This window comes from Augochlora pura, chromosome 5, assembly GCF_028453695.1.
Source record: "Augochlora pura isolate Apur16 chromosome 5, APUR_v2.2.1, whole genome shotgun sequence".
Taxonomy (NCBI): domain Eukaryota; kingdom Metazoa; phylum Arthropoda; class Insecta; order Hymenoptera; family Halictidae; genus Augochlora; species Augochlora pura.
In genome coordinates, this window is record NC_135776.1 from 440431 (window position 1) to 454820 (window position 14390).

At 44.6% G+C, this 14390-nt stretch overlaps 1 protein-coding gene across 9 annotated transcripts in view; it reads left to right on the forward strand.

The window, feature by feature from the left end:
- Window positions 1–713: 713 nt before the first annotated feature.
- The window catches only part of How (protein held out wings), a 31264-nt gene continuing 17587 nt past the window's right edge, over window positions 714–14390 (forward strand). For 5 of the 9 annotated variants that reach the window (XM_078180957.1, XM_078180961.1, XM_078180964.1 and 2 more), the window contains exon 1: window positions 715–1845. In XM_078180957.1, the coding sequence (XP_078037083.1) occupies window positions 1719–1845 (127 nt within the window). In that variant the 5' untranslated portion in view covers window positions 715–1718. Of the gene's footprint in view, window positions 1846–14390 lie in introns of all 9 variants that reach the window. The other 4 variants (XM_078180958.1, XM_078180959.1, XM_078180963.1 and 1 more) reach the window with 1 other exon arrangement.

The following is a 14390-nucleotide window of genomic DNA, read 5'->3' on the forward strand; positions in this document are numbered from 1 at the left end:
TGGACCAACGGAGAGATTTATCAACTTGCGAATTAGCCGCGTTCGGACGCATTTATTGCGTTTTCCCGTTAAACGTTCGGACGAGTTGATCTCGCCTTGTACGATCTCTGTCCGGTGTACTTTTCGACGCCGATGTTCATTCGGATGATCGATCTCCGAAATTTTGCAAAAGATCGTAGGGCCCGTTTGCCGAAATAAATGTACCAATCCTGCTATTCGCATTTACTGTTACTCTAGAGAAAATAATGCAAAACGATCGCTGATGACTCCTTGATGCGGAGTCAAGGCATCGAGGATAAAAATAATATATTTATTCTGTTCGAAATTCGCCTAACCATTGAAGATGATATAGTCAGCTATAGAGCTAGTCGGATCTCAGGAGTGCGTCGATTTCGTAGATTCTGATCCGCGACGGCCGGGGATCGAGTTGATGGATGTGATTTTCGGCTTCAGGGTGACTCTAAAAATGTAAGATGCAGGGCACGGCTATGGCCTCGCGCGTCCCTGAATTATCCAACTTGTATGCGACGATGGTATGGCGTGTAGCTCCGTATTCGCGCGTACGCAGAGGCCGTATATGGTAGTGGGCGGTAGAAGCGCGCCGATAGAGGCACGCAAGAACTAATACGTGGGAGACGCATGCGCGTTACGAAAGCTGCGCGCTGAGTTCGACGCGGCGTGTCTTCGGGCGGCTTTGTCGCGGCGACACATGCACGGGCGGTGCAGTACAGCCGAGAATCCCGCAGCGCGTGTTTGTTTTTAATTTTCGCGAGCCACGATATCCGATCAAATAGAATTTTCTTCGACAATAGAATTTCCGACTCGTGAGAGAGGCCTGTACCCTCTCTAGTTTTTCTTTTCTCTCCCTCTCTCTTTCTCTTTCTCTCTCTCTTTCTTTCTGTCTTCTATTCTCTCTTCTTCTCTATTTCTCTCTTTCTCTCCGTTTCTTCTCTCTTTCTCAGTTGTCTAATTCTTTTGCCTTTCCCTCTCCCTGTTTGTTTTTTTCCGTTTCTCTTCTCCTCTCTCTCTCTCTCTTCCCTTTCTCTTCTTTTTCCCCATCCTCCTCTCCTTCTCCTTCTCTTCCTCCTCCACCCTCTCCTACTCTGTTGCCAGTCCTTTCTGTTTCTGTCGCTCACGCTTTCCTCTCTCTGTCACTCTTAGCCCGTGTCTCCCCTACTCCCCAGCCCCTCTCTTCCTCTTCCTCCTTCTCCCGATCGTCGTTTTTCTCCTCCTCCTGCCGCTCACACATAGTATACTGACTCCGCTATTTCTAAAAACGTAACGCAATCGTGGCGACGTATGCGAGGAGCGCGCCAGAGAGTAACCACGAGTGAGGAGGCGCGACGTACGAATATATCGAGTTATATATTATATCGAGAAATTGTGCGAGTATACGGGAATCGAAGTGAATAACACGGCAGTGAAGAACGGGGAAGAATCGACGTAAAACGTTGTGCCAAAACTGAACGTGAAAAGAACGAAGAGTTGTATTGGATTTTAATCGCAACGCCGTCTCCCTCTTGCTCATTTACTTTTAACTCACTCTCTCTCTCTTTCTCTTCTCTGTATCTATTTCTTTCTGTCTCACTGTCTATTATATCTCTCACTCTCTGTCTTTCTTCTCGTCTCCCTTGATCTGCGAGAAAATATTTTTGGATCACCTCCAACCTATCTACTATTTTTCGCGTGACCGCCATAGGAGTAATCAAGTAATTGCAATGTGTGATAATACTAACACGACGACGCAGAGTATAGCGGACTACTTGTCACAGTTACTAAAAGACAGAAAGCAGTTAGCTGCTTTCCCTAATGTCTTCATACATGTAGAGCGCCTACTAGACGAAGGTAAGCAACCATTAATCCACTAATCTCTCTCTCTCTCTCTCTATCTATTTATCTATCTATCTAGCTATTTCTTCTCTTCTATTCGCTTCTCTCTATCTATCTCTGTATAATTTTTTCGGAGTAATGCATCTGACTTGGTTCCGTGACACGCCTTAGCGTAGTTTGCATGATTAACGCCTATATAGAGACGCCGTCGAGTCCTCGGTTGAAGCATGTCTCTTCTCTATGACCGCGAAACTTTCGCCACAGTTCGTGGAGATCGCAAGAGTCGACATACGCGTGCACATTCACGCACGAGTGTGTGTGAGTGTGTCTGGTATCTCAAGCGAGCGCACGCGCGCGCGCGCGCGAGAGAGCGGTGCCAGTGAGAAAAAGGGAACGAAACAGAAGCGGAACGTTAAGGAATACCGTGTGTGCTGGTATCACGATGGGAGAGGAGATCTCGTTGCCCTCGTAGTTTGCCATAATCGGCAACGGACTGTCTTCCAGCACGGCCCATGTTCTGTGTTCGCGTCGACGTCGTCTTCTTCGTGTCGACGTTTGTCTGTTTGCCTCTGTGTGTCTCTCTCTTTTTCTCTCTCCCTCTCTCTCTCGGCCTCTCCGTACGTCACGTGCCGCGCGTCCCGGTGCCCACTTCTCTTCTCTCCGAGTTATTTCATATTTCGCGAATATCCCACGCTCCTGCGTCGTCCATGGAAAAAAATTCATTCGACGAATCTCCACACGATATTCGGTTCGACTGCGTCCCGTCGCGTAACGATAGCCCGCCCTCGCGTTGCTCGAAACCTATCCCGTGTACCGAGATTACGTTTCACGGAGATTATTCTGTACACAAGTCTTTACTTTTGTTCTCTTGTAATGTGGGAAGATAGACGGCAATTGTTAGGACATAAACCGTTCACTTAAAACGGTCAGTTCCGGCGGTGGTTAGGTCGAAAAGGGAATCCGTCGTTTAACCCTTCAATCGGTTTCCTATTAACTGTTTTCCTAATCGCCTCGAAACATACAAGATCACTGTAGACACGTTCACTAGAAATTTGAATAGTAATATTTTCATTTGTAAGAGGACAGATTAATAGAGAACAATGGCAATATTAAATGAAAATGGAAACAAATTTATGACATAATGTTAGATACGAAGAAATTGCAAGAGAATGTGTAAGTATTAGAATAATTTCTCTTGTTCAACATTTAGACAAATTTTATACGATCTCCGAACATTTAAATAAATTCTATCTAAATAAATCCAGTTACATTCAATATTCGTTTAAGGTATTAAATGAATTCGGTATCGTCGCCTGCACTGAATTGTAATTGAAGTTCAAGTCAAAGCGTCTTCCCGCCGTTTGTATTCCGTAATACTAACCTTAAGTTACAAGACGAACAACATAACCCTGCGAAACGGTGCGGAACGCGATGGCGTCTGACGAACAACTCATCCGGTGTCGCATTCTTTTCGTCTTCGAAAAAACTTGTAGAGAGTGATTTGGAAAGCACCGGAATGGTATGTCTGTTTCTTCCTTTCTTTTCCCTTTGTTTCGCCATCTTTTAACTCTCGGTAATTTGTTCCGATTGATTTTGTAACGAGTCATGGAGTTTCGTTCGCTCGAAAAACGTGCGTCAATCTCATTAGCTAATGTAGAGAAAATCGTCGGTTTCGAGGGGTATGAGATATTCGGAGGTGATTTTTATCGTTTTGCGGTGAGACATAGACTCGGTTGGAATTGCCGCGTACCGCACGAGGGAACAAGATACGAAACGAAAACGTCGTCGTAATCGGACAGATTGCCGGTGGAACAAATCGGGAGCCGTTGTTCCAACAGAAACAAAATCGCGTTCCAAGCAATCGGCATTGTCCATCTGGTATTCGATGTTTTGTTATTTTTCTCGGTTATTCATAATTCGTCGACGATTCTTTCGCGTCGCCTGTGTTCGCGATAGAGGCATCGCGGGAACCATTTTGCTTTGCCGTCTATTTTTAGGAATATTTGTACATACGAGAGCGCGCGCCGACTCGCTGGCAAAGAAAAATTCCGTATTATCTGTGCGCGGCTCATTAGTAATTGCAGAGATTTAATCATGTTTTTTTTTTACCGGACAATGTGTCTTGCACGAAAAGTATGAACGAAAATTGACTGAAGAGTTTGCTGAACCGGTGCGGCTGACGACGCCGTCGGCACGTGTATGTTTCGATTAATCGAAAGCCAGACAAATTCGCGAACAGATTTCGCATGAATTATCGATGGAGACGAGCGACGATTCTGCTAGCGAATTAATTCGAGGACGTTCGACGAAGCTGAACAAGCTCGTTAACGAATTACTTTAGCAAATGGTATTCTCGGCGGGCGTAAAACTGTTTACGAAGCATCCCGGGTTCTCTTATCGCTGCTAGAATACCTGTTGTTTACATTCGATGACGATAACTTCATTATTCGCGGTACAACGAACGAGGGAAAACACCTACATTGGGGCGAACATGTTCGTCCGGTCTGCGTTAGATTCGATTATTCTTGTTTTTTGGAAATCGGGTGAAAGCTTATTCGTATTTTTGTTGCGTTTGTTATTCGCGATACACGGACCGGGCGGGAGTGGTTTATAGTGTTTCACAAGAAATGTGTCAAATGACGTTTACGAGCGGAACCGGTTTTACGAAAGCTCTCGGACCTCTCGCATTCTTGTGGACATAGTCCTGTTGATGCGATGAATTTTATTTTACCTTTTCTCACCAGTCGAATACGTGGACATCTTGTTGTTTAACAAACGGAACCCGTCGTTGAAAATTGCTCACTTTCGACCACCGCGATTTTCCATGTTAGTTAATCGAACGTTTGCCGGATCATTTTATCCAGTTGAAATCGAAACGGAATTTTCCGCCTTCGCAACAGCCGAAGAGAGACAGACAGAGGGAGAGAGAGAGAGACCGTATGCTTCTTCAACCGAGAGAAAAGCCATAAGCGATCGGGCATTTTCCAGCGACGGTGCACGGTGTTTTGCAATGCGTGCATTCCTGCATAAATACGTTCGTTAGACAGTCCCTTCGAGTCGCGTAAGCGGCATTGAGCGGCTTCGGGAACAATGATGACAGAAAACTTAACGAACGAGCGATGGTGCGTTCGGAAAATAACTTTTGAATTTCCCGCGGCACGCATGCTCTGTAACATTCGCGGTCTCTTTTCAATTTTAAAAATTGCTCGGTCTACGGTGACCCGAAGGGAACAGAAAAGTATGAATTTGAATGTTTACTATTTCATGATTCGCTTGTTTCGACGAGAAACGAGACTCTAGCGTGGGAACAAGGGGGATTATTCATCGCGGCGGCATCGTTGATGATAGTTCGAAGCGTATGCGATTGTGTACGGGCAGGTCTATTTTGAACACGACGTAGCAAGTTTTCTCAGTGACCTAGTAGCGTGAATAGAACTCGTTGTCAAGCACGTCCTTTCGAAACTGTCTAGCGAAAACTTGGACAGACACGAGGTCTAGTTTTCTTCTGCTACTGGGTCGTTGCGCCTAATCGGCTTCGAATTCGAAACGGATTAAATTATGCTCCACGGAGACTCCTCGAAGCTGTTCGTTTATAACTGTTCGAATAGTCATCCGGCATCCTCGATTCAGAATACGCCCTACGAAGTGGCTGCAATGATGCGTGACTGAAGGGGAGGGTCAACGAATGTCCACGGAATTTTAAACCCGTATTCGAACAGTGTTCTTTTATCAGTCTTCTATACTTCATTTTTCCATTAATAGATACTTAAACGACATAAAGTAATAAATACGTAATTAATATGAAATTAATAGGTACCTAAATAACGTAAATTTCTAGCCTCTCTCAAGCAGACACTAATTATTCCAAAATATCTCGAGCGATCTAGGATCAAACATCTCTACAGTCTTTTTCCTCTACGTATATTAATGTGTTATAATCATCGACTTTAAAACAGTACAACGTATGAGATATGAAAAATTGGTCCTTGAGATGCGTGGAGGTTCGATCGGATACGAGTAGAGTCAAGGAATCAACAGGTTCGGCATTAGCATAAACGGACCTGCAGGGATTCTAAAGGTTTCCCTTTTCACTGCGAGCCCTTTATCCCCCTGTCCTTTGTCCTGGAGGGTGCACCTTGCGAAGGGCTGTTCCGAAAGGGCACAGCGAACGTGGTGGGATCATCTGGTGCAGCAGAGGGAGCAGGGAATTCGAGAATGTAACACTAAACATAGCTGTGTTTTTCCTCCCTCGTATTTATAAATCGGTGTCCCTATTGTTTTCACAGTGTCCTCGAATCGGAGACCCATCAGTCATGGTCGGCCAGAGATCGAGTGCGGTCGGGTGCAAGAAATTACGCTGACGCGGGAATGCTATATCAGTAGGAAAAATTGCACTTCTCGCAACCGGAAGTCTTTTGCTACGACAAGTTGTTTTCGAATAGCAAAGCGCAGGAAAATAGAATCGGTAAACCAAGCAAATTTTCATTTATGCAACAGCTTTCTTTTGGCATCGGTCTGTTTCGGGAAATATTAATATATTGATGGCTCGGTTATTGACAAGCTACTCATTATAATGATTCGTGAAAGAATCGAACTCGAATCGTGGGGGGGGGGGGGGCGATAATGATCGCGACTTTTTCGAAAATACCAGAGGAAACCGGCCATCGATTATGGGATTATCGGACACTTCAGCTGATAACTTCAAGTGGAAAACTAGCACTTAACGTCAACTCGAACTCTAATCGATTGAAACATTTCAGATTAACGCAGTAGCTCGAGCTTGTATTCCTTGAAGATTAGATGCAGCGGGGGATTAGGCTGCTTTCCGAATTGCATATTAGAGGGGGGAAACATTGCAAAGCGATTAAGTGGCGTATCAATTAATTGGTAGAATTTGATAATGCATAACTAAAGTATTTGGTGCATAATCCGAGAAAGTATTGTAGCGTCAGCTGCAGGTGCAATATCTGTATGAATCTTAGAACAAACACACGCACGCACGCACACCTGTTCATCGAACAGCTGATATCTCTAGGTCGTGAATCTATTTAAATGCGTCTGCCGTATTATATAATATTTCTGTAGCCGGGCTTCCGCGTGAACGCATTTTTATGTAACACGCTACAAAACTATTTACATCGCTCTTTCTCTCAGCTTTCGTTTTTCATAAAAATCGTCCCACATTGCCAGGCCGTTCGGCGAGACACGCGGCTTGAAAGATCAAATAAAGAAAAGTTGTTCCAACAGAAGTATTAAAAGGATTGTGAAAATAATCCTGGAAACTGTAAAAGTATTCAAAGGATTTATCCGTAGGCAGGAGTGATTATCGAAGCTATTCAATGTCTGAGAAAATTGTCTTCAGGGGCGGAACAGTTGAAGGGGCTACCTGAGAAATTCTTAACTCGCCGAGGATCGTAGAAGATATGAATTATTGATACTAAGAGAGATTTATAAAGTTAGTAGAGTTCTTAGAAAACTGCCCTCGGCGATGTAGTAATTAAAGAAGCTACCTAAAGGAATCATTAAAAAATATAGATTATTTCTGCGAACACGGAACATAATTCTGAAAGTCGCCAGACATTATTCCAGACCATTTGATTCGTAATTGAAAAATATTGTAGATACTAATGTGACGTTCGAGGAAAATATTTTCAACGTTACGAAACGCGGCTTAGGAAAAATGATCGTCGTTCGCGAAGGAAACTATTGTAAGTCGTTGGAGGTGTTGAAAATTCGGATTGTTGGTTCGAGATCATCATTGTGGTTCGGGTTATCGTTTCTGACTGGTATCAGCTTAAGTAGCAAGGCGGCAGCAGCAATAGCGACAGCAGTGACGACAAAGGCGGGTAGCGGCCGCATTCCTTCTTTCCTCTTCATGCCTCTTCGCTTCTCTACCTTTTACTTGACTGGGTTGGTTACACATAGCCGTTAGCGATCAAGCCTGACACTGTATGCGTGGCAGTTACATACACGCTCGCGGATCCGTGTACACACGGACACACCGGTCGGAGTGGTGTATCTACCAGTGATTCTTGCCGTAGCCGACTTACATTACAGCGTAAACGGTAAGAATTAGTGGAATTCTGTTTACTTGCCGTGCGCGAAAGCAAATAATATCTGTTCGAGTGGCTAATAGTTGTTCCCGGTGGAACAGTTATACAGGAAACGCTCGTTTGGAATTGAACGGAGGTGTGTGTACGTGCGACTGTCCTGGCGCGCGAACGCGTAATATTCCACGGTTTTCCTTGCTCGCCGTGAAATCCGCGGAATGAGCCACCGTCGTTGGTTACGATCCTCCATCGATTTTAATAGATCGTTGCTTTTTTTTGACTATTAATTTTGATAAAACGATTCTATTACTTTTTCTTTCTATTCTATATCATACTATTACGTTGAAACAGAACTTTGTTCAAATATTAATTGATATTATTGGCTCGGTATCGAGGAAGTTCTACTTCGTTCAGATTTCATCCGACACGTTTGCCGATTTAATATATTTCGAGAGATTTTCGCGATAGATCGTGGTTCTAGAAAAAATCTGGCACACTGATTGTATCAGGAGAAAATAGTATGTTTAATTGTATATGTGGAATATGTGGAATGAAATATGTAGGCGATGAATAGTTGGTATTCGCCGTAACCACCAGAGGACACGCTAATTCGTTGAATTACCGTGGCTCATTAGTATCGTTACTCACGCAATTTGTAAATTATTGTTGTCACTAAATATTAATTACCGCGCCGAGGTACGTTACACATACACTTTGCATACATGAATTTCTCGGGAGACCTCCTCGCGTAACCTCGAGCACAATTTCGACTTTGGCGATTCGATGCCGCTGATCGTATTTACACGACTCGGATTTGTTTCGCGACATAACAGAGAGATTTACTTGGTATCATCGTTTCAGTTTTTTCCAGAAATTAGAAATGTTAGCGCCTATTAATTAATACTTCGGAAAACGAATCGTTCTTAACATTCATTGGAGGGGTATAAATTAATGACGCATTTCGAGGTGGAAAGAGAACCATTTAAATGGTGAAATATAGAAGAGAATTTAATCTCTACTGTCATAATTAGAACATTCGCAACGTCGTCACCTATTTCTTGGAAACAGTATAAATCGGTAATGCGTATCGTCGTCCCGAAAGGGTCGTTTAATGGTAAATACCGGGGTAGAGGAGAGTCCGATCCTGTCGAATTGTTGTGCAGTGTTGCCCGGTACGTAGTCGGTGCACTAGCAAAGACGTTTCTCTGTTTCTAAATAAGGAAATGCCTTACGCATCCCCACTTCGGTGGTCTCTCTCTCTCTCTCTCTCTCTCTTTTTCTCTTTCTCTTTCTCTTCGCCATGGTCGACACACTGTATGTATGGTTTTCGTCTACGTCGCCACGAGGAGAGGCCTCTGTGATGCCGGCACTCTCACAACGCACACGGACAGCCCACCAAGAGAGGTATCCTGCAAGCAAGGCTGCCATATATAGATTCCTCGGCTAACTGTTAATGTTCAACGTTCCTATATGGACATTAGTCATATGTCGCGGTCATTCCAAATCAATGATGATCCACACACCGTTCGGAGGACTTCGGATTTACATACTTCTTTCTCCCTTTAATATTTGTTTCCTACGGTTGCGTTACCTAAGTCGTGGGCGTCCCTTTACAAATTGCAACTGTATTTACTCGTTCCTTTTTCTCTCTGCTGGGTCAAGATGATCGTCGATCGTTTCGTCAGATGTTTTTCCAACTTATAATGTTTAGTTAATCATAGTGTAGCTACTATACTCAAACATATCTTGCCAGAGTTTTCTGCTTCGTTTTGGAGAAGCAACGACTATTACAGATTTGAAATTTGTCGTAACCCGCTCGATGCGTAGACTGTTGGAAGGAATTTGCTTTTCGGCGAAGCGAGTAGGAAATGTCGCAAGTTTTCACAATTTGGGGATATGCTGGCGATGCATTCGGCACGTAGAAAACGCAGTACGCTGTAGTTTGGAGCGAGGGTAGAAAATGGGAATTTCGAAGCAAGGGAAAAGTGTTACGGGACTTCTTGTGGTGGCCCTTGGGAGCTTATAGGGGCCGTTGACCGGATTGACCTGCAGTTCGCTCCATGCCGCACGGCATCCACCAACGGGCGGGCTCGTGCCACTTCAGCTTCGTTCCATTCTCGTCGTTTTCTCTCTCTCTTTCTCCCTCTCCTTCCCTCTCTCCATCTCTCTTTCTCTCCCTTGCTCGCCCGCCCGCTCTCTCTCTCTCTTTCCCTCTTTCCACCGACCTCTCTCTCACTTTCTTTCCCGTCATCTCTTTCTCCGTGGTCCCGGTGTTTTGCACGGTTGTATCTTCGCATGTCCGCAAACGCCTCGAGAGCCCCGTTGCATAGCGTTGCCATAACGTTGCTATAGCGTTGCACCGCGCGGGCTTTGGGTTTTCTAGCTCTTATGAAAACCTTTCCCGTCGTCGGCCCGGATTCATTTTCTATTTTTCCCGATGCGGCTCATCGGCATTCTGATCACGTCGGCCCTTGGGCTTGTTACCTCCTCAGCAACGCTGACACGCGGTTTCTCTTCGAGTCAGCCGTGACTCTGAAAGACAGAAGACTCGTTCGAACACGCTGCAATCTTTTCCTCTTCCTCACAGATTTAGAAACAATTCTTTCTGCATACTTTCTGAGCAAGCACAGTTAACAATGTTCAATGCGCCCTTTCCTAAAAATGTTCTTTACAAATTGTATTAAATTATAGACGCTTGAAGATAATAAAAGCCACTTCGAGAATGTCTTTCTTTTTTCAATAATTCTGTTAGTAAGAAACAGTTTCCTACAAGTATTAACAATTGCAGCTAACCACTGTTACAGTAAATGCATAAAATCGGCAACCTAGATCTCTCCGGAGCAAGAAATATTTTTAAGGAACGACGCTCAGGATTGCCATGGAAGCCTGAACCTTTCTAATCATAGAAAGCCGAGGGGAGGTCTCGGGCCCACTGCGTTCGAATATTAAAAATATATTTCTGAGAATATCATTGGAAAATATTTAAAATTGCTCTCGTCGAAAAGAAACCCGGAGGATTAATTGTTGTTCTTCTGACTCGGATTCTTCTGTCAGTCTTTATCCTCTTTAGTCCTCGAGCATTTTTACCCCATCCTTTAGTCTCTTCTCCCTTTCTCTCTCTCTCTCTCCCTTTCTTTCTTGTTTCTTTCTCGGTCTCTCCGGTTTGCCTCTCGTTCGGTTTTGAGGCTGACGCTTCAGGCTTCGAAAAGTAAGTAGGGTGAAAGGAATTCTCTCCACCATCCTCCGTTTCCAAGCAGCACCTCTTCTTCTCTTTATCATTCTTTCTGTTTGCCTTGAGTTGGCCGCGCGCTCGCGCACTCCGTAAACCCTCCGCTCATTATACCGGAGCATAGCCGCATATACCCTTATGCTCTTCGACTCGGTTTTACTTGATCGAATTTACTTCAACTTACGACCGGAGAGCCGGTCGGTCGTTCGACTTTCACGGCATCGCAACTTCCACACATCACCCACTGACCGTCATTTCTTTCTGCAAAAATCCGCCAAACCTGTGTCGAGATTCTTCTTGCGATATTGTTCGCTGCATCCAGCAGCTTCGATTTGGCTCTGCTCCTTCGAAAATCGATACAGCGAATTATCAACGGTAAACTTAATAGATCGATCTGCGTCGCCTCAGGAAAGTAATCAGATTAATCCAACGGTTTTACTCAGATTAACGTAGTCTCTCGTTAGTCCGGTTCTAATCTATCGTGACTTCCAACGCTGTGATATGATTATAACGCTAATGCGGCATCGATTAAAATTCGATTGGACTTCTCGAGTGCGGCATTAGATCGCCGCTTAACGTTATCGTCGAAGCAGATTATCGACGCGACAGACAATAAAATCATTTTTCCACGAACGCCGGTGAAAACGAAGATAAGCATCGTTTTGTTTTCACGTTGACGACGTCGCAACCTTATCGTGGACAGACTGCTCTCCTCTTCTGTTCGATCAGAGATCGAGTTTGATTGAAATTATCGATCACGCGCGCAACTGTACATTCGTCCTAATTTATATTCGCCTATTCCCTTACCGTTTCCTGTGATGTGCTGCTTCTAACAGGTTCGTTCGATGTAACCAATTAATTGTTCGCATCGGTTTCGAGAGACGATATAATTCGACCCGGGATTATTTCGAGGAGAAAGAGAAAGAGAGGGAGAGAAAGATAGGGAGATCGCATATGAATGAAAATTGCGATGTCGCGGTTCCGAGTAGCCTAATCGGCAGATCATGGGGGGCGGCTGCATCTAAATTTCCGGCGGATTCGCGGCTATCCTATATTGACGACCGTTGCCAAAAGTGTCGGCTGGTCAGGGTCACTTTCCGGCTTTGAATGACGTCAAAACCGTTTGCCTCCTCTCGTACGGTTAGCTCCGGACCGAGCCGGTGTCGTCTTCGGCCGATGTAGGAACGAAGAAACGATGGTTTACACTCATCAATCCGTTCCGGACGCTCCCCGTGATATCGCGTTTCCAATTTTAGCCGAACGTGCACCCCTCCGGCCCCGAAGCACTGCGCTGAGATCCGAGTGACTCGGCAGACGAGAAATAGACGACGACATTTTTTTCGGTTCCCCTTCGCCTGCCCCGCGTTCACAAAATTAGGGGACCGGTCCTATGGGTGACCTAACCCTCCGCGGCAAGCCTCTGAACTCCGCACGCTTTTCCTGCAGCCTCGATTTTCTTTCCTGATGGCTGCAACACGAAATGCCTACGGCAGAACCTGTGAATCATCTTGCGTAGCTTCTTTCCAGTGTGTGACATGTTCTGACGATTTTTATAAATGACATGATATAAAAGACATGACATCGATTATCTGTTGATAACTTTTTCCAATCGTTTAAACAATTTACAGATCGCATATTAAATGTTAGATTTAAGCGAAAGAAGTAACTTTTATATCAAGATATTTCTCTGTCTTTCGCAATTCGTTAATTATACCAGTAAAGTAAAAGCTAGCTGAATATTTAGGGATTAATTTCCACCCCTTCCGTAAGGAATGTTCGATAATGTTTGTAGGATATCTTCGCGAGTATTGATGCAAGCGATTCAAGTTTTACGCGTATAAAAATGTGGCGCGCGGATAATTGGCTGAATGATAGAGTGTCAAGTAGGTAACTATTCAGCCACGGTGATTCAAGTTAGAATAGGTGAGACGAGGAAGAATCGTTTTGATTCCTCCGACAACTGTCTCGCTGCATAGCTGCATTTCACGTCTCTCTGCCTGCGACGTAACATAAGATGCGTCTCCGCAAGGCCGATCGTTTGTGTTAAATAGATTTGAGTCGTGCAGTTCGCTTTGCGACGATCCTCTTGCCACGCCGCGATAAACATACCAAACGTTATATCTACATAGACATATGCATACACATATCGGCAAACAAAGCGTGGTCGCGTATTAATCCCGCCCCCGAATGTTCCCTAATCTTTCGGGTAAAAAAGTCCGCAGTCTAATTAGGGCCACCGCGGCCCGTTCCCGTTCGATCGGCCACGGGAAACCAGTTTTCAGCATACTTTCCAAAATATACAGTGAGTCAGAAGATCATTGGCAGCGTCGCAAACTCGGCACCGTTTAACTGAGACCGTTCCAACATTTGTTTATCCCTGAACAAGCGCACGAGCTAGAAAGAATGACGGAAAAGTTTATCGCGGGATCGAGAGATACCGACGCAACGAACATGACGAATTAGGCTCGCGACCGAGGCTAACAACAAAATCACTCGACGGTGACGTCGTCCGATTTTAAACGATGACGATTACATTGCCAACATTTATACAAATCGCTAATTACGAATCATAATCACCGTAAACAGCGGCTCGAAGCGATTGGAGCGACACCTCCGAAGTGGTCACTCGACCTTCGGACATTGATAAATCGACACCAAAAAATCGTGGATCGATTTTTAAGGAGTCTCCGTAAACAGGAAGCTTCTGGCTTCGAATTGGCGTAGGTTTTACTTTCGTGAAATATTCCTCGAAGTTTCTGCAGTCGTTCGAATTCCGTCGAGTCCAAACACTTTGAGAAAAGAAAAAACACGGTAACGCGAAGCTACGTAGATACGATAAAAGAAGGAGAGGAACTATACTCTTTGAAACGAGCCTAGTTCGATCGTCTCGCGAGATTTTTTGCCAAGTTACGAGCAGTCGAATATTTGGAATTCTTGGGTGACTTCGTTTGTAAACACGGATGACCTAGAGGGGAAGGCTGATTTTATCTGGAAAATGGATCGCGCCGTAGATAAAGCGATTTACGGCTCAGTCGTATCACGATCGTTGAACCGTGCGTTTCGGAAATTCCGATGTCTCGAGCATTAACGATTGCGTGAAAAATTCTAACGGAGTTGAAATCGCGAATTTGTTGTAAGAACGTTTCGGCCGGCAGTGTTCAATCTTTATAAAGACAGAGTTTACGTTTTCTGGGGTTTTATTCGCGGGAAACGGCGCAGCGCGGCGCGGCGTTTGAAAAATGCCTCGCTGTAGAACGTTCCAATTTCTCGCTATTTTTGAC